Source organism: Panulirus ornatus, chromosome 14 (genome assembly GCF_036320965.1).
Source record: "Panulirus ornatus isolate Po-2019 chromosome 14, ASM3632096v1, whole genome shotgun sequence".
Classification (NCBI taxonomy): domain Eukaryota; kingdom Metazoa; phylum Arthropoda; class Malacostraca; order Decapoda; family Palinuridae; genus Panulirus; species Panulirus ornatus.
Genome location: NC_092237.1, coordinates 13,362,657 through 13,387,686, shown reverse-complemented (window position 1 = coordinate 13,387,686; position 25,030 = coordinate 13,362,657). Strand labels below are relative to the sequence as shown.

The window sequence follows — 25,030 nt, the reverse complement described above, 5'->3', positions numbered from 1 at the left end:
ACATGAGATTTATGGTCGATAATGGTAAACCTTTTTTTTTTTTCAATGGTATAAACATTGTAGCATGGTATAGGCTCCTCCCGACCCACCGCTCCCTCTGGCTCAACTGCCGGCAGGAAATAGATGAGGAAATAATGCCTTCCAGTACAGGGGTAGTGTAGGAAAACTTAGACTGGAATGAGTTCCCTGTCTGTTTGCCAGCATCTGCTTTGCAACTGGATTCTGGAAGACAAAGAAATTATACAGGTATTGTTGTAATGATATGACTCCTTCGTGAAGGAAGTAGCTGAAGTGTGCCGTAAGGTGGGAAGCTGAAACCATGGTCTTATTCCAAAGGGTGGTTGGTGGTGGGAGGGGTGTGGTAAGGTGGGGTAGCTTGGGGTCGCGTTTTCTTTCAGTTAAGACAAGGGCTACGACAGACGTAGACTTCGTCTCGTCTTAAAATTCCATCGGGCAGATAGAGAGTTAGGTTATTAATCACTTTTTATCAGCTAAAAACCTATGAAGATCACCGGGGTAATGACCTCCCTGTCATATGGTCATATTTAACCTGATTAATCCACGTAGAGGAGAGAGAGAGAGAGAGAGAGAGAGAGAGAGAGAGAGAGAGAGAGAGAGAGAGAGAGAGAGAATTTCCCTCTCTTTTCATCTCAATTTTTTCCCCCCCTCTTAATGGTAAGAGAATCCATGTAATGAATCCTAGGTTCAGGCACGTCCTTCATTAGCTGACGAGCGTCATCAAACGCCCTGGACGCGCTCAGGTAATCAGCTGACGACCGAGTCTGGCTGACTCCCATCGGGATCAGTGATCAGGTTTGCTCGCTCGGGGGATGGCCAAATGGCCCGGTGGATAGGGTGCGTGTAGGGCCCAGCAGGCTAGGTAGTTGCTCGCCTCCAGGATGGGAGTGTTGGACCTATCCACCATAGGAGAATATGATCAGTGGTATGGATAGGGTTTTAGACTGTGTAGTGGTTATGTAAGACAAACACACACGTATATGCACAGACATAGGCAAATACGCCTACTCTCTCTCTCTCTCTCTCTCTCTCTCTCTCTCTCTATATATATATATATATATATATATATATATATATATATATATATATATATATATGCAGTTTCGTGACATCCTGCTGTGAACCTCAAGCATAATGGTGTAGAAGTCTTTGTGTTTCGCTCACATAGGCCAAGCAACCAGATTACTTGGGTCCAGTCATTACAGACGCTCTGGAGATATGATCCCTCAACACCGATATTTCTCCATCGCCAGGCGATCATCGCTTCCTCAACGCCACCTGGAAATATTCCCCAGCGATGGTCGTTCGTCGTGTCTTCTAACACCAGAGGCCAAAAAGAAAACTGGCCAACACTGACGTATCAACAGTGTCTATTAATACCCCCCTAAATGAGCAGTCACTATCATCAATTTCTAAACGTCTTCCAGTAGCAATATTTTCTTTAAGCATTTCCCCACCAGGTCGACTTAAGCATCGATGCAAATGTAGAATCAATCTCTTTTTTTTTTCTCATACCACCTTTACGTACATCCCTTTCAGGACGCATTTGCTAAATGGGTTAAAGAATGATAACGTACCCAACAGATGCAGGTCATTTTCCTTCGAGGCGACGCTGAACCATTTTCTTAAAAAACACATGATGCACCAACCGGCTCTCACACGTAAAGAATTTCTTCATGCCGGCGTGTTATAATTTCCCACCCCGAACAGCTCCTCCTCCTCCACCAGCAGAAGATTAACAGTTGTCTCTGAACGTAGTCATAAAAAAAAAAAAAGGAAGAAGGCAAACATTCTACTCAGCATTGCACCGAGCACGAGAAGGTAAATATGCCTCCAAACATTCTGAGTATGTAGGACGGCATGATAACCTGGCCTCTGACCTGGCTCTTGTGAGTAAAGGACAAAGGTCAGGTCTTAATGCTTCAGGGTAGCAAGGACGTCCTTCAGGGTTATTCCTTCGTCCACACACACACACACACACACACACACACACACACACACACACGGTGGCTCACCTCATCTTCGTAGGGGAGAAGTCATTATCTGTCAAGTTGGATCAGTGTCAGCGGATGAAAAGAGCACAGCTACGATAAGAACCTTCCAGCCATAGAGGAGTCCACATTACCCTGCTCCTGCGTGAAGTGCAGCCTCGAAGCAAAGCCTCCGTAAAAGGTGTTCCTGGGTATTCGTGTCTGTCTTGGCCCTCCGACAAGAGGTGTGACACATCACCGAGGGCTGACCGTATCCACCACAGTGATACATGGCTCCTACGTACAGCACCGGCGGCGCACTGAACACCCCCTCAAACCCTCGCAGTTACTGAGTAAAAAGAGTTAGTCCTGATTGTGTCGAGCCGGGGAGGTTGTGGCGGGTGAGGAGGAAGGAGGAGGGAGGTAGGAGACCAGGCGTTTCTTGTGGTAGAGGAGGAGGAGGAGGGAAGTGGGAATTCGTTGGCCGTACTATCGTTCTCAAGGGTCGTGCCACCGTTCCCAAGGGTCGTGCCATCGTTCCCAAGGGTCGTGCCATCAAGATCGTATTGTCGTTCCTAAGGCGTCGCACCTTGGAACCTCGAGGGTAAAGCTCGAGCCGAGTGCTCTGTAAATTTCTTCTGTGAGGATCGCTAACCTGGTTTAGGTTAACCTGGTGTGGAACATGGCAGGGAAAGCGTTTCCCTCGTGTATGGATGGTAGGAGGCCGAGGTCCTGGTTGTAAAATACTGAGCAAAAGACCAGATGAAAGCGTAGTAAGGTCTCCCCACACATTGTAGCGTCAGGAAGAGAAACATTGTGAGGCAATTCTAAATTGATATGAAACTTGGCAGTGATTATTTACGAGATATTAAACTCAGCAAGTATAATCTACAAAGTATTTAGCTCGGCAAGCATTATTTACAAAATATTGAACTCAGGAAGGATTATTTACAAAATATTAAATTCACCAAGGATCATTTGCAAAATATTAAACTCAGTAAGGATAAAAGATATTAAACTCAGCAAGGATTATTTACAGAATATTAAACTCAGCAAGGATTATTTACAGAATATTAAACTCAGCAACGAATTACAAAACATTAAGTTCGGCACGTATTATTTACGAAAACTAAACTTAGTAAGGATTATTTACAAAATATCAAAGTCGGTAAGGATTATTTACAAAATATTAAGCTCAGCAAGTATTATTAACAAAATATTAGAATATTAAACTCAGGATTATTTACAAAATATTAAGCTCAGCAAGTATTATTAACAAAATATTAGAATATTAAACTCAGGATTATTTACAAAATATGAAAGTCGGTAAGGATTATTTATAGAATATGAAGCTTGGCAAGCGTAATTTACAAAATATTAAGGTCAACAAGGATTATTTACAAAACATTAAACTCAGTATGGATTATTCACAAACGTTTTTCTTCAAGTAAATATTCAGAACGTGAGTGTGAGACAATATGTGAAGTTAAAGATTGGGAGATATTTACTTTTTTTGTTGTTTTTTCAGCATCACGTCGCGTTTTCCTAAACATCACGTTGCGTTTTCCCTAGCATCACGTCGCGTTTTCCTTAGGCATCACGTCGCGTTTTCCTTAGGCATCACGTCGCGTTTTCCTTAGGCATCACATCGCGTTTTCCTTAAGCATCACGTCGCGTTTTCCTTAGCATCACGTCGCGTTTTCCTTAGCATCACGTCGCGTTTGGATTTCTTTATCAAGTTGCAGTAAGAGTTCAGATACTCCATCAGGTATATGGCCAGAGCGTTGCGAGCCATCCATTGTGGAAAATTCACTTCGGGTATACATTGTTTGTCGATTATGTCGTATCGTGCAATCGTCCAATCTTAAAAGGGTAGAAAAAAAAAGAAGAAAAGTTTGTTTCGATTTATCTTATTCTAGATTATCAATGAGGACTGTAAATTACATTTCGGAATATGATAAACTCATCGCTTATTTACTGGTGCGTATTATAAATAATTCGTCTATAATTCCTCGTTTGTTCCACTGTTGATTGGAATATTTCGAGTGTAATTAGAATGTTTTGATGAATTTCGTTAAACCCCATCAAAATTTAATGATTGAAAATCCCATGATGGTTAGGCAAGTAAATGGGTGTAGGGGATTAGGACAGACCAGGTGGGTGCACGTAGTGAGGCAGGAGGAAGAGGAAGAAGAGTAAGGGATAGGGGGGTAGTTGGCTGCTGCTCATAAGACAAAGGCGTCTTTCTTCGTCTAAAGAAAAGAGCCGGGCGTTAAACGAGGAGTGGTACACACCACAAGCCCTGCCCTCCAATGAAGTATAAACGTCCTCGTTAACCTCCCACGGTGTGTGTGTGTGTGTGTGTACAGGCTCGTTTATCAGTTTTACCACCGACGGAAGAGGAGTTGGGTGTGTGGTGTGGCTAGACGGAGTGGTGTGTGGGGGGGTTCGGTGGCTGTTTTGCTGAATTCAAGGCTAACCCAGACCCCGGAGGTGAGGAGGGTGAATGCCGCAACCCACCGGTCTGTTTGTTGGCGTCCGTGTTCTCTCCATCACCCACACGGGAGGTTGAAGGAGGGAGAAACTTCATGCTCTTTCGAGCACGACGGTGGTACGATCCGTGGGCATGATGGCTCGGCCTTTGACCCCGGTCAGGTTAACATGTGTCGTACCGTCGTGCTCGGGGGTCGTTATTGTCCTTCTCAAGGGTCGTATCGTCGTCCCTAAGGGTCATGTCTGTCGTTGAGTTCAAGGGTCGTATCGTCGTCCCTAAGGGTCATGTCTGTCGTTGAGTTCAAGGGTCGTATCGTCGTCTCTAAGGGTCATGTCTGTCGTTGAGTTCAAGGGTCGTATCGTCGTCCCTAAGGGTCATGTCTGTCGTTGAGTTCAAGGGTCGTATCGTCGTCTCTAAGGGTCATGTCTGTCGTTGAGTTCAAGGGTCGTATCGTCGTCTCTAAGGGTCATGTCTGTCGTTGAGTTCAAGGGTCGTATGGTCGTCTCTAAGGGTCATGTCTGTCGTTGAGTTCAAGGGTCGTATGGTCGTCTCTAAGGGTCATGTCTGTCGTTGAGTTCAATGGTCGTATCGTCGTGTTCTATGGTCTTACTCCCTTCGTTCAAAAGATTTCAGTTACTTTTTTTTTTTTTTTTTTTTTTTACCTCCCTCGCTCGTTGACCTCAGAATGAGAGCCGGGGCTATGTATATGTATAGGCTGTGTATATGTATAGGCAGTGTGTATGTATAGGCTATGGGTCCGTCTGTCTGCTTCTCAAGATACCTCATTAACCTGAAATGTACGGCAGAGGAAAATGATCGTTACGCAGTACTGCCCTAAAGGCGCCTTTCCTCGGATGGAGTACCATTTGTACAAGGAATTATATATATATATATATATATATATATTCTTTTTTGGGGGGGGTTGACTGGGACCGCAGCCTAGCATGGAAGGGTCGACTATTTACCTTAAGTATATTAGACATCCGTTCACAAACTTGGGGTATTTGTAATGCGTCCGGCAACAGTGATTATCCGGATTTTATGATTGCACACGTAGGTAAATCTCTCGTATTCTCCGTATGATGAGGACGGGATAAAGTGATCAGAGAAGACAGGCTTGTTGGATGATGATGGTGGTAGTAGTAGGCCAACGACTCATTCTTAAAATGAACAACCCTAAATCGTGGGGGGGTCGGTCTTTTTATGTGGGGAGGGGGGGGGGGGTGGAATTTATGGTTTAGGTATTTGAGACAACAGTTTATCTCTCTCTCTCTCTCTCTCTCTCTCTCTCTCTCTCTCTCTCTCTCTCTGCAGCTCTAGCGGCTTAGCTGGTGCTTCTTGCCAGCAGGCGGTCATTTATTTCAGAACCTCTGGAGCACAATGGTATGACCCTTGAGTACGACGGGACGACCTGTGGATGTGTTGGTCCAGCCCTTTGTTCCAACCTGCGAATGTTAAGTGAAGAGCTTGGGCATCAGGGCCAAGGGTCGTACCGTTGTGCTCAAGGATCACACCGTCGTTCTTCAGGGTCGTACCGACGTGCTGAAGGGTCGTACCCCCTTCCTTCAGGGTCGTACCGATGTACTGAAGGGTTTTATCCCCTTGCTTCAGGGTCGTACCGATGTACTGAAGGGTTTTATCCCCTTGCTTCAGGGTCGTACCGATGTACTGAAGGGTTTTATCCCCTTGCTTCAGGGTCGTACCGACGTGCTGAAGGGTCTTACCCCTTGCTTCAGGGTCGTACCGACGTGCTGAAGGGTCGTACCGATGTGCTGAAGGGTCGTATCGCCGTGCTGAAGGGTCGTACCCCCTTGCTGAAGGATCGTACCCACTTACTTCAGGGTCGCACCGATGTGCTGAAGGGTCGTACCCCCTTGCTTCAGGGTTGTACCGATGTGCTGAAGGGCCGTACCCCCTTACTTCAGGGTCGCACCGACGTGCTTCAAGGTCGTACCCCCTTGCTGAAGGGTCGTACCCCCTTCCTGAAGGGTCGTATCGCCGTGCTGAAGGGTCGTACCCCCTTGCTGAAGGATCGTACCCACTTACTTCAGGGTCGTACCGACGTGCTGAAGGGTCGTATCGCCGTGCTTCAAGGCCGTGCCGCCGTTCCAAAAGGCACGGACGTTCATACCCTGTTGATCGCGAGATTTCGTCTGAATATTTCGTCTTATTCAAAAGTTCGGCAACACTCAGACGAAGAGGTCTCATTCATGCATCCTCGCCTTATTACAACATCACGAGTTACAACATAGATGGAAACAGTTATGAAGCGCTTGATTGATAACAGGACATTATCGGTATGAATTTGAGAGGCTGTCCAGTGTATATCTGAATATCATGATATCATTTTGGTTGGCGCATTTCTAGGGAAGGTAAGGGAAGCGACTGATTTCGTTGGTTACAACGAAAATGACTGACATCTGTTTCCTGGTTATGATCTACGAACGTCATCAAGATATGTACGTACAACTATGTGACAGTTAGATGCCGTTTTCGTCAAAGCTTAACTCAGTTTAGAGTATATTGCCCTGTCTCTTGTTACTACTAAACGGCATATATATATATATATATATATATATATATATTGGAAAGGACCACAATTTTGCTCGTGATCAAGATATTCCTGCGAGTCCACGGGGAAAAAGAAACACAAGTTCCCAAGTGCACTTTCGTGTAATAATCACATCATCAAGGGAGACATAAGAGAGAAATATAACAGTCAGTTGATATACATCGAAAAGACGAAGCTAGGACGCTCAGTTCAAGGAGCGCTCAAAATGTTTATTTCGAATGCTTGAAAATTGGTGTTGATGTGCCGGGGAGAGCAGTAAGACAACTGCGCATTGTCGAGCGTGTGGCGTTTGCCTCCAGTGCGATGCCAAGCCCTTATCTTTGCACCGTATCCCGAGTCCGCTCTAGTGTGTGTGTGTGTGTGTGTGTGTGTAAGGCCGCTTGTTTCACCAATCCCGGCTTTCAGAGTCGGACAGACAGACGACGGCAGCAGTCTCGTCAATATCACGACCGGTCCATTTAAGCGGAGCTGAAATATCATGATTACCCGAGCGCTGCCCGAGTACGATAATTACCAGATAAACACACACACACACACACACCAGTGGCGCGGTCGTGGTGTTGCCGCCACCTTTTCAACTAGCGGCATTGATGCAGGCAGACGGTCTGGTGAATAGGCTTCCTGGCGGCGTTGTGGGATGATATTAATCATGTGTTTAGCCATCGTCTGAATACATCAGTCCAAGCAGGTAGTCTGCGATTAATTAGATTGCTCAACCAGGCTGCCGAAGCTACATTTTCATCATAAAGCTTCGTGTACTTGGTTTTTTTTTTGTTTGTTTGTCGTACATATTCATAGTTTGTCGACGTATTGCATTTTTTTTCCCGTTGTTACACATACGTTTTGTCTGTTATCAACAGGAGCTGTTTGTTAATGGATGTATTAATCATCCCTTCCTCATGGGTAGGTTTATCATCCCTGAGTGAGTGTGACGACGGTGTATCCAACCTAACCTAACGACGAAATATTGCCATGAGACAGGCCAGCAGCGCCATGCCCACACACACACACACACACACACACACACACCGCAGAGGGAGGGAGGGAGAGAGAGAGAGAAAGGTGAGGGGGAGAGAGAGAGAGAGAGAGAGAGAGAGAGAGAGAGAGAGAGAGAGAGAGAGAGAGAGAGAGAGAGATAGGGAGAGAGAGACGTGAGGGAAAGAGAGAGTGGGAGAGAGAGAGAGAGATGGAGAGAGAGAGAGAGAGAGAGAGAGAGAGAGAGAGAGAGAGAGAGAGAGAGAGAGAGAGAGAGGGATGGAGAGGGAGAGAGAGAGAGGTGTCAGCTGATATCCAAAGACTCCTCTTACGCCTGACCGCCTGCAATGGAGACCAGCTCCTCCCTGTGTGCCGGGCGAACATTTATATCGTCGACTTGAGGAACACCTTCACATATAGAGGAAGATCAGACAACAAATGCCTCATATGATTCCTCTCCTTTTTTTCACCCTCCTCCTCCTCCACCTGGAAAGTTATAAATGATAAAATGGTGAACGTCACCTCCATGTTTTATCTCAGCCTCGACTTAGGTCATGTATACAGATTCTCAGGGGAAGGCAGAAGGACATGGAGTTCGCGAGGGCTGAACTCGTGAGAGACGGCGGAGTTGGACGTGGCATTAACCTAAGATCCAGATCCACGTTGGATATTACCCTCCTGGATCCACACACACACACACACACACACACACACACACACACACACACGTAGAGCTACAACATTTGCTCTGCTTTCCTCTGGCTCTCTACCATCATCCGGAAAACATTAGATTCTTTTTCCCCCTTTTTTTTTTGTGTGTGTGTGTGTATCTCTAAAGCAGAGCTTGAATGTGGCGATTGAAGTCATGTTAGTTTTGATACATGAATAATTTAACTTTGTCAACAAGTTGGGTTCTGGTACTGGATCCGGGTTTATGATTTTGTACTTTAGTGGTTTTTCTTTCCTTTGAAGAGTCTCCAGATTCCTCTAATTCTACCCTGGAGTCTTTTCTTCATTTTACAGTTTAGATATTTTTCTTTTTTCCAAAGATCAGAATAGGCTAGAGACCTTTGTTAGGTACTAGAATAATTCTCTCTCCCTGAGATTTGTACAGGTCTATTAACAGGAATGTAGGTGTTCCAGATCCCCACTTGGCATCAGGGTCTATTCCATACGAAGGGTCTGCATCCAGACACAATGCTGGAGCGCACTTCACTCACTCACTCTCTCTCTCTCTCTCTCTCTCTCTCTCTCTCTCTCTCTCTCTCTCTCTCTCTCTCTCTCTCCCCCCCCCCCCGTATCACCATCTGGTGGCCGAAGACGCAACTAATTCAAACCTCAAGTCACCCCCTGTTCATCACTGGCCATTCACTCGGGAGCTTCTGTTTAAGGACAGCCTGTGTCGCCCTCACCCATTGTGCACGCAGATGTACAGGGCTGCTAAACAGCTTTCCAACCCGACCTGTCATTAAACCATCCCCTTAATAAGAATTATTTGATCCAATTAACGAGAACGATGAGGCGTGTTGTACACATGAATGTGGATATGTATATGTGTGATATGGCGTTCGTTTGGGATTCATGCCTCGTAATTTACATATATCATCTCTTTGTTATGCCACCTACGCAAGATGAATCCCAGTCTCGCATCAACATCCAAGAGTTCCTTTGTTGGAGGGAAGAATTATGGTCGCCATGATCTACCGATAGAAAAAAAAAAAGCGTTTATGGATTTATTGTATGATGTTTTTTCCCCACGTGTCGTATTTTCATGTTTCATCATCAGCCTTGCTGGTGTTTGCGGTCCAGTTAGCTCTGTACGTAAGGCGTCAGCGCTCACGCGAACGTCTTATTAAGGGGGAGGATGAGCCAGCGTCTAAACCCCTCAACCTACCGTAAAAAAAGGAGGGGGGAAAAAAGGTTGTATATCTGTGTGGAAACCCTATGAGGCTCATCATGAAAGCACGAACGGCGCCTTTTGTGACGGTAATGTGTGTGTGTGTGGATGGCGACGTCCCTGATAAGCAGTTGTTATCAGTCTTGCAGGGCATTACATGGACAGACGGAGGGAGAAAGAGGGAGGGAAGGAGGGAGAGAGTGAGTCAAAGCGCAACGTTGTTATGCGAGGCGACCATTAGTATGATTTAAGTCTCGTACACTAGACACAGAGGGTGGCAACGTTTGTAATCATCCGTTACTCGGCGAAGGCGAGGCTACAAACATTACGTTAGGAAGGTGTATGTCGATATCAGGGATCGTTGTTGTTGTGTGGACGGGGAGGCACGGGTCCCCGGGAAATGGTTGGAGGACGAGCTACTAACGGGTAGAGGCCAGGATCGAGGTCGGGCTGTGGATAGATGTAGTTTAGGACGTGGGGAGGAGGCTGATGGGCTGGGTCAGGCTGTGGATAGATGGAGTGTAGGACATGGATAGGAGGAGGTTTTGGTGGGTTGGGCTGGAATGACTTCTGAGGACCGGTAAACACCTGCTTAAATATGACTTGTTCTCCAGTAGTAACTCATGCTGGAATTAATGTGCGGGAAGGTGTGTGCCTGACATGCCACTTATCGCTGGTCGCTCCTCACCCTGTTGTTGCCATAGACGAGCGTGGGAGGCCTCCACCTTGTTGCCATGCGTCCTGGTGTCTCGCACCCGTTGCCATTTACGTGAAGCGCGCGCGCGCGCGTGCGTTTGTGTGTGTGTGTGTGTGTGTGTGTGTGTCTTGTGTCCGCCCTTTTAACTGTTCCATTTTAGTCAGCCACATAAAGTTGACAGAAATCACTTGGTGCTTCCCGCCATAAAATGACTGGTCCAGTCCACTTGGGGGGACCGGGGCGTTCGTCCTTTTACCCCGAAACGATTTTCACCGTGTGGCACTTGAGCCGAATTGCTGCTTTTTCTCGAGCTTCAAAATCTCTTGCCAATGAAAGGCCCTCCCTCAGTGCTCCCTCCTCCAATAATTCCTTCAGTGCTGAGCCATTTCCCTCAGCGCACCCTTCTCCCCTCCTTCCCCCACCCCACCCAACCAACCCCTCCTTCCCTCCAACGAACTCGTAGCCTCTCTCGGTGTGTGTGTGTGTGTGTGTGTGTGTGTGTGTGTGTGTGTGTGTGTGTCCTTGACCAATTTCTCTTTTTTCCCCCTTTTCATTATTCTGGCCGTGGGCAAATCCTTCCGAACCGTTTGATTGGTGTTTGATTCTAATTCTCGGTTTTCAGTTTGCCTCTCCCACCGCTCCAAGGCTGCTGGACTTTCCCTCTAGAAAAAGAGACACACATTTCGGTCTTGGCGTGAGGGAATTGTAGGTCCCGCCTGTCAACATGAGGGTCCTTTGCCTCCCTCTCGCTCTGTTTGTTCACATCCAGGGAGTTTCATATCCTATTGCTGCTGCTGCTGCTGCTCCTCCCTACTCTCTCTCTCTCTCTCTCTCTCTCTCTCTCTCTCTCTCTCTCCCCGAACAGCTCCTCCTCCTCCACCAGCAGAAGATTAACATTTGTCTCTGAACGTAGTCATAAAAAAAAAAAAAGGAAGAAGGCAAACATTCTACTCAGCATTGCACGAGCACGAGAAGGTAAATATGCCTCCAAACATTCTGAGTATGTAGGACGGCATGATAACCTGGCCTCTGACCTGGCTCTTGTGAGTAAAGGACAAAGGTCAGGTCATAATGCTTCAGGGTAGCAACGACGTCCTTCAGGGTTATTCCTTCGTCCACACGCACACACACACACACACACACACACACACGGTGGCTCACCTCATCTTCGTAGGGGAGAAGTCATTATCTGTCAAGTTGGATCAGTGTCAGCGGATGAAAAGAGCACAGCTACGATAAGAACCTTCCAGCCATAGAGGAGTCCACATTACCCTGCTCCTGCGTGAAGTGCAGCCTCGAACCAAACCCTCCCTAAAAGGGGTTCCTGGGCATTCGTGTCTGTCTTGGCCCTCCGACAAGAGGTGTGACACATCACCGAGGGCTGACCGTATCCACCACAGTGATACATGGCTCCTACGTACAGCACCGGCGGCGCACTGAACACCCCCTCAAACCCTCGCAGTTACTGAGTAAAAAGAGTTAGTCCTGATTGTGTCGAGCCGGGGAGGTTGTGGCGGGTGAGGAGGAAGGAGGAGGGAGGTAGGAGACCAGGCGTTTCTTGTGGTAGAGGAGGAGGAGGAGGGAAGTGGGAATTCGTTGGCCGTACTATCGTTCTCAAGGATCGTGCCACCGTTCTCAAGGGTCGTGCCATCGTTCCCAAGGGTCGTGCCATCAAGATCGTATTGTCGTTCCCAAGGCGTCGCACCTTGGAACCTCGAGGGTAAAGCTCGAGCCGAGTGCTCTGTAAATTTCTTCTGTGAGGATCGCTAACCTGGTTTAGGTTAACCTGGTGTGGAACATGGCAGGGAAAGCGTTTCCCTCGTGTATGGATGGTAGGAGGCCGAGGTCCTGGTTGTAAAATACTGACCAGAAGACCAGGTGAAAGTGTAGTAAGGTCTCCCCACACATTGTAGCGTCAGGAAGAGAAACATTGCGAGGCAATTCTAAATTGATATGAAACTTGGCAGTGATTATTTACGAGATATTAAACTCAGCAAGTATAATCTACAAAGTATTTAGCTCGGCAAGCATTATTTACAAAATATTGAACTCAGGAAGGATTATTTACAAAATATTAAATTCACCAAGGATCATTTGCAAAATATTAAACTCAGTAAGGATAAAAGATATTAAACTCAGCAAGGATTATTTACAGAATATTAAACTCAGCAAGGATTATTTACAAAACATTAAGTTCGACAAGTATTATTTACGAAAACTAAACTTAGTAAGGATTATTTACAAAATATCAAAGTCGGTAAGGATTATTTACAAAATATTAAGCTCAGCAAGTAGTATTAACAAAATATTAGAATATTAAACTCAGGATTATTTACAAAATATTAAGCTCAGCAAGTATTATTAACAAAATATTAGAATATTAAACTCAGGATTATTTACAAAATATGAAAGGCGGTAAGGATTATTTATAGAATATTAAGCTTGGCAAGCGTAATTTACAAAACATTAAGGTCAACAAGGATTATTTACAAAACATTAAACTCGGTATGGATTATTCACAAACGTTTTTCTTCAAGTAAATATTCAGAACGTGAGTGTGAGACAATATGTGAAGTTAAAGATTGGGAGATATTTACTTTTTTTGTTGTTTTTTCAGCATCACGTCGCGTTTTCCTTAGGCATCACGTCGCGTTTTCCTTAGGCATCACGTCGCGTTTTCCCTAGCATCACGTCGCGTTTTCCTTAGGCATCACGTTGCGTTTTCCCTAGCATCACGTCGCGTTTTCCTTAGCCTCACGTCGCGTTTTCCTTAGGCATCACGTCGCGTTTTCCCTAGCATCACGTCGCGTTTTCCTTAGGCATCACGTTGCGTTTTCCCTAGCATCACGTCGCGTTTTCCTTAGCCTCACGTCGCGTTTTCCTTAGCATCACGTCGCGTTTTCCTTAGCCTCACGTCGCGTTTTCCTTAGCATCACGTCGCGTTTGGATTTCTTTATAAAGTTGCAGTAAGAGTTCAGATACTCCATCAGGTATATGGCCAGAGCGTTGCGAGCCATCCATTGTGGAAAATTCACTTCGGGTATACATTGTTTGACGATTATGTCGTATCGTGCAATCGTCCAATCTTCAAGGGGTAGAAAAAAAAAAAAGAAGAAAAGTTTGTTTCGATTTATCTTATTCTAGATTATCAATGAGGACTGTAAATTACATTTCGGAATATGATAAACTCATCGCTTATTTACTGGTGCGTATTATAAATAATTCGTCTATAATTCCTCGTTTGTTCCACTGTTGATTGGAATATTTCGAGTGTAATTAGAATGTTTTGATGAATTTCGTTAAACCCCATCAAAATTTAATGATTGAAAATCCCATGATGGTTAGGCAAGTAAATGGGTGTAGGGGGTTAGGACAGACCAGGTGGGTGCACGTAGTGAGGCAGGAGGAGGAGGAGGAAGAGGAAGAAGAGTAAGGGATAGGGGGGTAGTTGGCTGCTGCTCATAAGACAAAGGCGTCTTTCTTCGTCTAAAGAAAAGAGCCGGGCGTTAAACGAGGAGTGGTACACACCACAAGCCCTGCCTCCAATGAAGTATAAACGTCCTCGTTAACCTCCCACGGTTGTGTGTGTGTGTGTGGTGTACAGGCTCGTTTATCAGTTTTACCACCGACGGAAGAGGAGTTGGGTGTGTGGTGTGGCTAGACGGAGTGGTGTGTGGGGGGGGGGGGGGGGGGGGGGGGGGGGGTTCGGTGGCTGTTTTGCTGAATTCAAGGCTAACCCAGACCCCGGAGGTGAGGAGGGTGAATGCCCCAACCCACCGGTCTGTTTGTTGGCGTCCGTGTTCTCTCCATCACCCACACGGGATGTTAAAGGAGGGAGAAACTTCATGCTCTTTCGAGCACGACGGTGGTACGATCCGTGGGCATGATGGCTCGGCCTTTGACCCCGGTCAGGTTAACATGTGTCGTACCGTCGTGCTCGGGGGTCGTTATTGTCCTTCTCAAGGGTCGTATCGTCGTTGAGTTCAAGGGTCGTATCGTCGTCCCTAAGGGTCATGTCTGTCGTTGAGTTCAAGGGTCGTATCGTCGTCTCTAAGGGTCATGTCTGTCGTTGAGTTCAAGGGTCGTATCGTCGTCTCTAAGGGTCATGTCTGTCGTTGAGTTCAAGGGTCGTATGGTCGTCTCTAAGGGTCATGTCTGTCGTTGAGTTCAAGGGTCGTATCGTCGTGTTCTATGGTCTTACTCCCTTCGTTCAAAAGATTTCAGTTACTTTTTTCTTTTCTTTTTTTTTTTTTTACCTCCCTCGCTCGTTGACCTCAGAATGAGAGCCGGGGCTATGTATATGTATAGGCTGTGTATATGTATAGGCAGTGTGTATGTATAGGCTATGGGTCCGTCTGTCTGCTTCTCAAGATACCTCATTAACCTGAAATGTACGGCAGAGGAAAATGATCGTTACGCAGCACTGCCCTAAAGGCGCCTTTCCTCGGATGGAGTATCATTTGTACAAGGAATTATATATACATATATATTCTTTTTTGGGGGGGGGTTGACTGGGACCGTAGCATAGCATGGAAGGGTCGACTATTTACCTTAAGTATATTAGACATCCGTTCACAAACTTGGGGTATTTGTAATGCGTCCGGCAACAGTGATTATCCGGGTTTTATGATTGCACACGTACGTAAATCTCTCTTATTCTCCGTGTGATGAGGACGGGATAAAGTGATCAGAGAAGACAGGCTTGTTGGATGATGATGGTGGTAGTAGGCCAACGACTCATTCTTAAAATGAACAACCCTAAATCGTGGGGGGGTCGGTCTTTTTATGTGGGGGGGGGGGGAATTTTATGGTTTAGGTATTTGAGACAACAGTTTATCTCTCTCTCTCTCTCTCTCTCTCTCTCTCTCTCTCTCTCTCTCTCTCTCTCACTCTCTCTCTCTCTCTCTCTCTCTCTCTCTCTCTCTCTCTCTCTCTCTCTCTCTGTGCAGCTCTAGCGGCTTAGCTGGTGCTTCCTGCCAGCAGGCGGTCATTTATTTCAGAACCTCTGGAGCACAATGGTACGACCCTTGAGTACGACGGGACGACCTGTGGATGTGTTGGTCCAGCCCTTTGTTCCCACCTGCGAATGTTAAGTGAAGAGCTTGGGCATCAGGGCCAAGGGTCGTACCGTTGTACTCAAGGATCACACCGTCGTTCTTCAGGGTCGTACCGACGTGCTGAAGGGTCGTATCCCCTTCCTTCAGGGTCGTACCGATGTACTGAAGGGTTTTATCCCCTTGCTTCAGGGTCGTACCGATGTACTGAAGGGTTTTATCCCCTTGCTTCAGGGTCGTACCGACGTGCTGAAGGGTCTTACCCCTTGCTTCAGGGTCGTACCGACGTGCTGAAGGGTCGTACCGATGTGCTAAAGGGTCGTATCGCCGTGCTGAAGGGTCGTACCCCCTTGCTGAAGGATCGTACCCACTTACTTCAGGGTCGCACCGATGTGCTGAAGGGTCGTACCCCCTTGCTTCAGGGTTGTACCGATGTGCTGAAGGGCCGTACCCCCTTACTTCAGGGTCGCACCGACGTGCTTCAAGGTCGTACCCCCTTGCTGAAGGGTCGTACCCCCTTCCTGAAGGGTCGTATCGCCGTGCTGAAGGGTCGTACCCCCTTGCTGAAGGATCGTACCCACTTACTTCAGGGTCGCACCGACGTGCTGAAGGGTCGTATCGCCGTGCTTCAAGGCCGTGCCGCCGTTCCAAAAGGCACGGACGTTCATACCCTGTTGATCGCGAGATTTCGTCTGAATATTTCGTCTTATTCAAAAGTTCGGCAACACTCAGACGAAGAGGTCTCCTTCATGCATCCTCGCCTTATTACAACATCACGAGTTACAACATAGATGGAAACAGTTATGAAGCGCTTGATTGATAACAGGACATTATCGGTATGAATTTGAGAGGCTGTCCAGTGTATATCTGAATATCATGATATCATTTTGGTTGGCGCATTTCTAGGGAAGGTAAGGGAAGCGACTGATTTCGTTGGTTACAACGAAAATGACTGACATCTGTTTCCTGGTTATGATCTACGAACGTCATCAAGATATGTACGTACAACTATGTGACAGTTAGATGCCGTTTTCGTCAAAGCTTAACTCAGTTTAGAGTATATTGCCCTGTCTCTTGTTACTACTGAACTGCATATATATATATATATATACATATATATATATATATATATATATATATATATATATATATATATATATATATATATATATATATATATTTTTTTTTTTTTTTTTTATACTTTGTCGCTGTCTCCCGCGTTTGCGAGGTAGCGCAAGGAAACAGACGAAAGAAATGGCCCAACCCCCCCCCATACACATGTACATACACACGTCCCACACACGCAAATATACATACCTACACAGCTTTCCATGGTTTACCCCGGACGCTTCACATGCCTTGATTCAATCCACTGACAGCACGTCAACCCCTGTATACCACATCGCTCCAATTCACTCTATTCCTTGCCCTCCTTTCACCCTCCTGCATGTTCAGGCCCCGATCACACAAAATCCTTTTCACTCCATCTTTCCACCTCCAATTTGGTCTCCCTCTTCTCCTCGTTCCCTCCACCTCCGACACATATATCCTCTTGGTCAATCTTTCCTCACTCATTCTCTCCATGTGCCCAAACCATTTCAAAACACCCTCTTCTGCTCTCTCAACCACGCTCTTTTTATTTCCACACATCTCTCTTACCCTTACGTTACTTACTCGATCAAACCACCTCACACCACACATTGTCCTCAAACATCTCATTTCCAGCACATCCATCCTCCTGCGCACAACTCTATCCATAGCCCACGCCTCGCAACCATACAACATTGTTGGAACTACTATTCCTTCAAACATACCCATATTGGAAAGGTTCACAATTTTGCGCGTGATCAAGATATTCCTATGAGTCCACGGGGAAAAAGAAACACAAGTTCCCAAGTGCACTTTCGTGTAATAATCACATCATCAAGGGAGACATAAGAGAGAAATATAACAATCAGTTGATATACATCGAAAAGACGAAGCTAGGACGCTCAGTTCAAGGAGCGCTCAAAATGTTTATTTCGAATGCTTGAAAATTGGTGTTGATGCGCCTGGGAGAGCAGTAAGACAACTGCGCATTGTCGAGCGTGTGGCGTTTGCCTCCAATGCGATGCCAAGCCCTTATCTTTGCACCGTATCCCGAGTCCGCTCTAGTGTGTGTGTGTGTGTGTAAGGCCGCTTGTTTCACCAATCCCGGCTTTCAGAGTCGGACAGACAGACGACGGCAGCAGTCTCGTCAATATCACGACCGGTCCATTTAAGCGGAGCTGAAATATCATGATTACCCGAGCGCTGCCCGAGTACGATAATTACCAGATAAACACACACACACACACACACACACACACCAGTGGCGCGGTGTTGGTGTTGCCGCCACCTTTTCAACTAGCGGCATTGATGCAGGCAGACGGTCTGGTGAATAGGCTTCCTGGCGGCGTTGTGGGATGATATTAATCATGTGTTTAGCCATCGTCTGAATACATCAGTCCAAGCAGGTAGTCTGCGATTAATTAGATTGCTCAACCAGGCTGCCGAAGCTACATTTTCATCATAAAGCTTCGTGTACTTGGTTTTTTTTTTGTTTGTTTGTCGTACATATTCATAGTTTGTCGACGTATTGCATTTTTTTTCCCGTTGTTACACATACGTTTGTCTGTTATCACAGGAGCTGTTTGTTATGGTGTTAATCATGGGTAGGTTATCATCCCTGAGTGAGTGTGACGACGGTGTATCCAACGTACCTAACGACGAAATATTGCCATGAGACAGGCCAGCAGCGCCATGCCCACACACACACACACACACACACACACACACACACACACACCGCAGAAGAGAGAGAGAGAGAGAGAGAGAGAGAGAGGAGAGAGAGAGAGAGAGAGAGAGAGAGAGAGAGGTGAGGGAAAAAGAGAGAGTGGGAGGGAGGGAGGGAGAGAGAGAGAGAGAGAGAGAGAGAGAGAGAGAGAGAGAGAGAGAGAGAGAGAGAGAGAGAGGTGAGGGAAAAAGAGGGAGAGAGAGAGAGAGAGAGAGAGAGAGAGAGAGAGAGAGAGAGAGAGAGGGAGGGAGAGAGAGAGGTGAGGGAAAGAGAGAGGGAGGGATGGAGAGGGAGAGAGAGAGAGGTGTCAGCTGATATCCAAAGACACCTCTCACGCCTGACCGCCTGCAATGGAGACCAGCTCCTCCCTGTCTGCCGGGCGAACATTTATATCGTCGACTTGAGGAACACCTTCACATATAGAGGAAGATCAGACAACAAATGCCTCATATGATTCCTCTCCTTTTTTTCACCCTCCTCCTCCTCCACCTGGAAAGTTATAAATGATAAAATGGTGAACGTCACCTCCATGTTTTATCTCTACCTCGACTTAGGTCATGTATACAGATTCTCAGGGGAAGGCAGAAGGACATGGAGTTCGCGAGGGCTGAACTCGTGAGAGACGGCGGAGTTGGACGTGGCATTAACCTAAGATCCAGATCCACGTTGGATATTACCCTCCTGGATCCACACACACACACACGTAGAGCTACAACATTTACTCTGCTTTCCTCTGGCTCTCTACCATCATCCGGAAAACATTAGATTCTTTTTCCCCCTTTTTTTTTTGTGTGTGTGTGTATCTCTAAAGCAGAGCTTGAATGTGGCGATTGAAGTCATGTTAGTTTTGATACATGAATAATTTAACTTTGTCAACAAGTTGGGTTCTGGTACTGGATCCGGGTTTATGATTTTGTACTTTAGTGGTTTTTCTTTCCTTTGAAGAGTCTCCAGATTCCTCTAATTCTACCCTGGAGTCTTTTCTTCATTTTACAGTTTAGATATTTTTCTTTTTTCCAAAGATCAGAATAGGCTAGAGACCTTTGTTAGGTACTAGAATAATTCTCTCTCCCTGAGATTTGTACAGGTCTATTAACAGGAATGTAGGTGTTCCAGATCCCCACTTGGCATCAGGGTCTATTCCATACGAAGGGTCTGCATCCAGACACAATGCTGGAGCGCACTTCACCCCCTCTCTCTCGCTCTCTCTCTCTCTCTCTCTCTCTCTCTCTCTCTCTCTCTCTCTCTCTCTCTCTCTCTCCCCGTATCACCATCTGGTGGCCGAAGACGCAACTAATTCAAACCTCAAGTCACCCCCTGTTCATCACTGGCCATTCACTCGGGAGCTTCTGTTTAAGGACAGCCTGTGTCGCCCTCACCCATTGTGCACGCAGATATACAGGGCTGCTAAACAGCTTTCCAACCCAACCTGTCATTAAACCATCCCCTTAATAAGAATTATTTGATCCAATTAACGAGAACGATGAGGCGTGTTGTACACATGAACGTGGATATGTATATGTGTGATATGGCGTTCGTTTGGGATTCATGCCTCGTAATTTACATATATCATCTCTTTGTTATGCCACCTACGCAAGATGAATCCCAGTCTCACATCAACATCCAAGAGTTCCTTTGTTGGAGGGAAGAATTATGGTCGCCATGATCTACCGATAGAAAAAAAAAAAAAAAAAGGTTTATGGGTTTATTGTATGATGATTTCTCCCCACGTGTCGTATTTTCATGTTTCATCATCAGCCTTGCTGGTGTTTGCGGTCCAGTTAGCTCTGTACGTAAGGCGTCAGCGCTCACGCGAACGTCTTATTAAGGGGGAGGATGAGCCAGCGTGTAAACCCCTCAACCTACCGTAAAAAAAGTGGGGGAAAAAGGTTGTATATCTGTGTGGAAACCCTATGAGGCTCATCATGAAAGCACGAACGGCGCCTTTTGTGACGGTAATGTGTGTGTGTGTGGATGGCGACGTCCCTGATAAGCAGTTGTTATCAGTCTTGCAGGGCATTACATGGACAGACGGAGGGAGAAAGAGGGAGGGAAGGAGGGAGAGAGTGAGTCAAAGCGCAACGTTGTCATGGGAGGCGACCATGAGTATGATTTAAGTCTCGTACACTAGACACAGAGGGTGGCAACGTTTGTAATCATCCGTTACTCGAGGCTCTACACATTACGTTAGGAAGGTGTATGTCGATATCAGGGGTCGTTGTTGTTGTGTGGACGGGGAGGCACGGGTCCCCGGGAAATGGTTGGAGGACGAGCTACTAACGGGTAGAGGCCAGGATCGAGGTCGGGCTGTGGATAGATGGAGTGTAGGACATGGATAGGAGGAAGTTTTGGTGGGTTGGGCTGGGAATGACTTCTGAGGACCGGTAAACACCTGCTTAAATATTTAAATCACTTGTTCTCCAGTAGTAACTCATGCTGGAATTAATGTGCGGGAAGGTGTGTGCCTGACATGCCACTTATCGCTGGTCGCTCCTCACCCTGTTGTTGCCATAGACGAGCGTGGGAGGCCTCCACCTTGTTGCCATGCGTCCTGGTGTCTCGCGCCCGTTGCCATTTACGTGAAGCGCGCACGCGCGCGTGCGTGTGTGTGTGTGTGTGTGTGTGTGTGTGTGTGTGTGTGTGTTGTGTGTGTTTGTGTCTTGTGTCCGCCCTTTTAACTGTTCCATTTTAGTCAGCCACATAAAGTTGACAGAAATCACTTGGTGCTTCCCGCCATAAAATGACTGGTCCAGTCCACTTGGGGGGACCGGGGCGTTTTCGTCCTTTTACCCCGAAACGATTTTCACCGTGTGGCACTTGAGCCGAATTGCTGCTTTTTCTCGAGCTTCAAAATCTCTTGCCAATGAAAGGCCCTCCCTCAGTGCTCCCTCCTCCAATAATTCCTTCAGTGCTGAGCCATTTCCCTCAGCGCACCCTTCTCCCCCTCCTTCCCCCCACCCACCCAACCAACCCCTCCTTCCCTCCCAACGAACTCGTAGCCTCTCTCGGTGTGTGTGTGTGTGTGTGTGTGTGTCCTTGACCAATTTCTCTTTTTTCCCCCTTTTCATTATTCTGGCCGTGGGCAAATCCTTCCGAACCGTTTGATCTGGTGTTTGATTCTAATTCTCGGTTTTCAGTTTGCCTCTCCCACCGCTCCAAGGCTGCTGGACTTTCCCTCTAGAAAAAGAGACACACATTTCGGTCTTGGCGTGAGGGAATTGTAGGTCCCGCCTGTCAACATGAGGGTCCTTTGCCTCCCTCTCGCTCTGTTTGTTCACATCCAGGGAGTTCATATCCTATTGCTGCTGCTGCTGCTGCTCCTCCCTACTCTCTCTCTCTCTCTCTCTCTCTCTCTCTCTCTCTCTCTCTCTCTCTCTCTCTCTCTCTCTCTCTCTCTCCTCTCTCTCTCTCTCTCTCTCTCTCTCTCTCTCTCTCTCTCTCTCTCTCTCTCTCTCTCTCAATAAAAGTGTGTTCCACCGCGACTGCTTTTCAGTCGGCTTCGGCGGCGGCAGAGAGTGTATTGAGAGCTCTTGCAGTTTTGGTGTGAATTGTGTGTGTGTGTGTGTGTGTGTGTGGAGAGAGAGAGAGAGAGAGAGAGAGAGAGAGAGAGAGAGAGAGAGAGAGGCTCGCGCCGGCTCACAGTGATTAGTGAGAGTTTTGGTGTTATGAAGAAGAAAAAAAACTTGCTTTCTTTCCTCTGTCTTTTTTCCCCCCTCTAGTGTTTCAACTTTTCTGTGAGTGTTTTATGTATCTTTGCTTTGCACTACGTCTTACTCTCTCTCTCTCTCTCTCTCTCTCTCTCTCTCTCTCTCTCTCTCTCTCTCTCTCTCTCTCTCTCTCTCTCCTGATGTCATTCTTTAAGCCTCACAAGTAATTTAACCCCTAGACTCATTGGTGATGTCACTCTTAGTTTTATTGACGACTTTCTCATTGATATGTCTTTTTTTTTTGTATGTTTATCAAATATATCCCTTCCTTCTGTGACCCTTCCATCATCGCAGCTGACCTGCTCCACCTTCTCCTCTTCCTCCTTCCATCTCCCTCCTTTCACAGTCACCCACATTCCCACACCCTCAACTCTCCTTATTTTCCTCCTGTGTCCCCTCTCCCATTGGGGAGATCTCTCTTAGCTCCCCCTAACTAGATGACCCTTAGCTCCCCTTAACCCATGACCCTTAACGCTGGCTGACCCGTTCCTGTGCCAGTCATCCATCCTCCTTTAACTCCCACTGTTTATTTTGTCCCGTCCTTTCCCATGTTTTGACCCTCTCGAGCATAGCTATCCCACCACCCATCCCATCCTCTCCCATCGTTAACCTGTCCCCAGGTTAACTCTCCCACCAGCCTTACCCTTCATCACCCCAAACTAACACACACCCACCCGTCCTTACCTCTTCATCTCCCGAGTTAACACCGCACTCCAGTACCATCATCCGCTTCTCCCCACCTCCCCCTCCGCCACACTAACACACCCTCCCTCATCATACCTCAGCCCCAGACTAACAACTACCGTGTGTCCCCCACCTCTCTCTCACCCCCTGCCCTGCCCCGGCAGAAGGACGTGACTGGCGTGGGGGGCGTGAGTCACGTGCGCATGGCCGTCCAGCGGAGGGACAACGGGGCCAGGATCACGTGCCGCGTCACCAATCCGGCCCTCTCCCTCCACACCCTCCAGGACCACATCGTCATCAACGTCACCTGTAAGTACCAGCCTGGCCACGACTCCTGTACTTACCTGTAAGTACCTAGCTGTTAAGTACCGAGTTGAACATCCACCATTCTTTAAGTACCTAGGTGGCCACTTGCGCCGCCTGCTAAAGTACCTAACTGGCCACCTAGCTGACTGAATTACCTTAAGATTAAATACCAGCTTGGCCACCCATGGCCACCCATTTGCCCCATATAAAAGCTACTTACCTGGCCACTTGCCTAGCCTGTAAGTTACCATTCTGCCTATCCACCTCACCTGTAAGTACCTTAACTGGCTGGCCACCCTCATCACCTGTTAGTACACTTCCCTGACCATACCGCCGATAGACACCAACCTAACCACCCACTCCACCTGTAATCACCTAGCTGGGCACTTCGCCCGTCAGTACCTGATTGGCAAAGGTCCAGCGCACACCACAAAGAATGTTGTTTCGTAGGTGACGGTACTTTAAGACCCCAAGATGCACAGTCTTGTGCCGAGGTAAGCGCGTAGACGGTTGAAGATCTGATTACAGCTCCTGGTTACAAGGGGAGGGGGGGAGGGTGGAGGGTAAGAGGAGGCATGGAACGGGCGTGACTGATTGACCAAGACGCCCCGGGCGTGCCACGTGTCCAGGAACTTCCACAAAAAGGAAATTCGGGAGACGAAAACTACTTTCACTTCCAGTGAATTCGACGTGGAAAAAAAAAAAAGAAACTCTCTTGCTAATATTTTTCTGTGGACCCTCTGCCGCTCTTGAGACCATCCCCTGCCCACAGACAGACAGACAGACATGACACGCAGCAACCCTTTCACCCTGAGCGTCCGTGCCTAAGGGCAACGTCGTCCTCGAAAAAGGATAAAGCTATCATGTTACTGATGGGTTCTCCATCCTCATCCGTAGAAGGTGTACTGAAGGAATGCTATCAGTGTGCTTCGTGAAGTCATGGCGGGCTGAAGAATCCATCCAAGCTCTCGTACATATTTTGGTTATGATGTCGAATCTAAGATGGAATCAGATGATACAGCGCCCCTTGATCACGAAGGTCCGACCCTTCGATAAGGGTTGGCTGGCCTTTGATGAGATCGTTAAGGGTCTTTGACAGGTGGAAGGTCGAACCATAATAGACTTATGGTCTTACACTGGTGATCAAGGGTCGAACCCTCTTGTTTAAGAGGGGTTAAAGGGCTTTGTATACCACCGCAGTTAAAGGGTAACCATCACACTCATAGGGTTGAGTTACCCATGAGAGATGAGTCCTTTATATTCATGAGAGCGAATGTCGTAGGACTCATGGAGGTTCTGATTGCTTTATCAATGGGGTTTTAAGTATCAAATTCCGGATCGACTGCCATCATATTCATATGAGGTTTAATCATTCTTCTCGTGATGTGACCGTCCCTTATTCATAGTGGGTTGTGCCATGAGTATAGACGGTTGATTCATATAATTCCTGGTGCTTGAGTCGTCTTACTTGCATGGAATCAGATCACTGTACTCACTAAGAGGATGAGCCATCGTACCCACATAGGGGGATTTGAGTCGTCATTTTCTTGTGGAAATCAGCCGTCAGACTTATGGAAACATGAGTCATTATAGTCTTGATTATTTGTATTACTCTGATAATAGTCCTGAGTCTTTGTACTGTCAAGTTGTATTTATTTATAATTACCCCAACACCAGTTTCTGTTAAAAAGGGTCCCGGTGTTAACCTAGGACATTTCTGAAGCTCTTGTAGCCCAAGGCTGCGCTACTGTCAGTGGCAGGGAAATTTAGACTCCTTTGGAGTGACGGTTCGTCTGACGAGACGGTCTGTGGCCTCGCCGAAGGTGACTTTTCACTCGCGG

At 47.0% G+C, this 25,030-nt stretch overlaps 1 protein-coding gene across 12 annotated transcripts in view; it reads left to right on the top strand.

The window, feature by feature from the left end:
- The window catches only part of LOC139753326 (uncharacterized), a 769,854-nt gene that overhangs the window by 611,538 nt on the left and 133,286 nt on the right, over positions 1–25,030 (top strand). For all 12 annotated transcript variants that reach the window (XM_071669662.1, XM_071669661.1, XM_071669660.1 and 9 more), the window contains one exon: positions 23,048–23,192. In XM_071669662.1, coding sequence (XP_071525763.1) covers positions 23,048–23,192 — 145 coding nt within the window. The remainder of the gene's footprint in view (positions 1–23,047; positions 23,193–25,030) is intronic.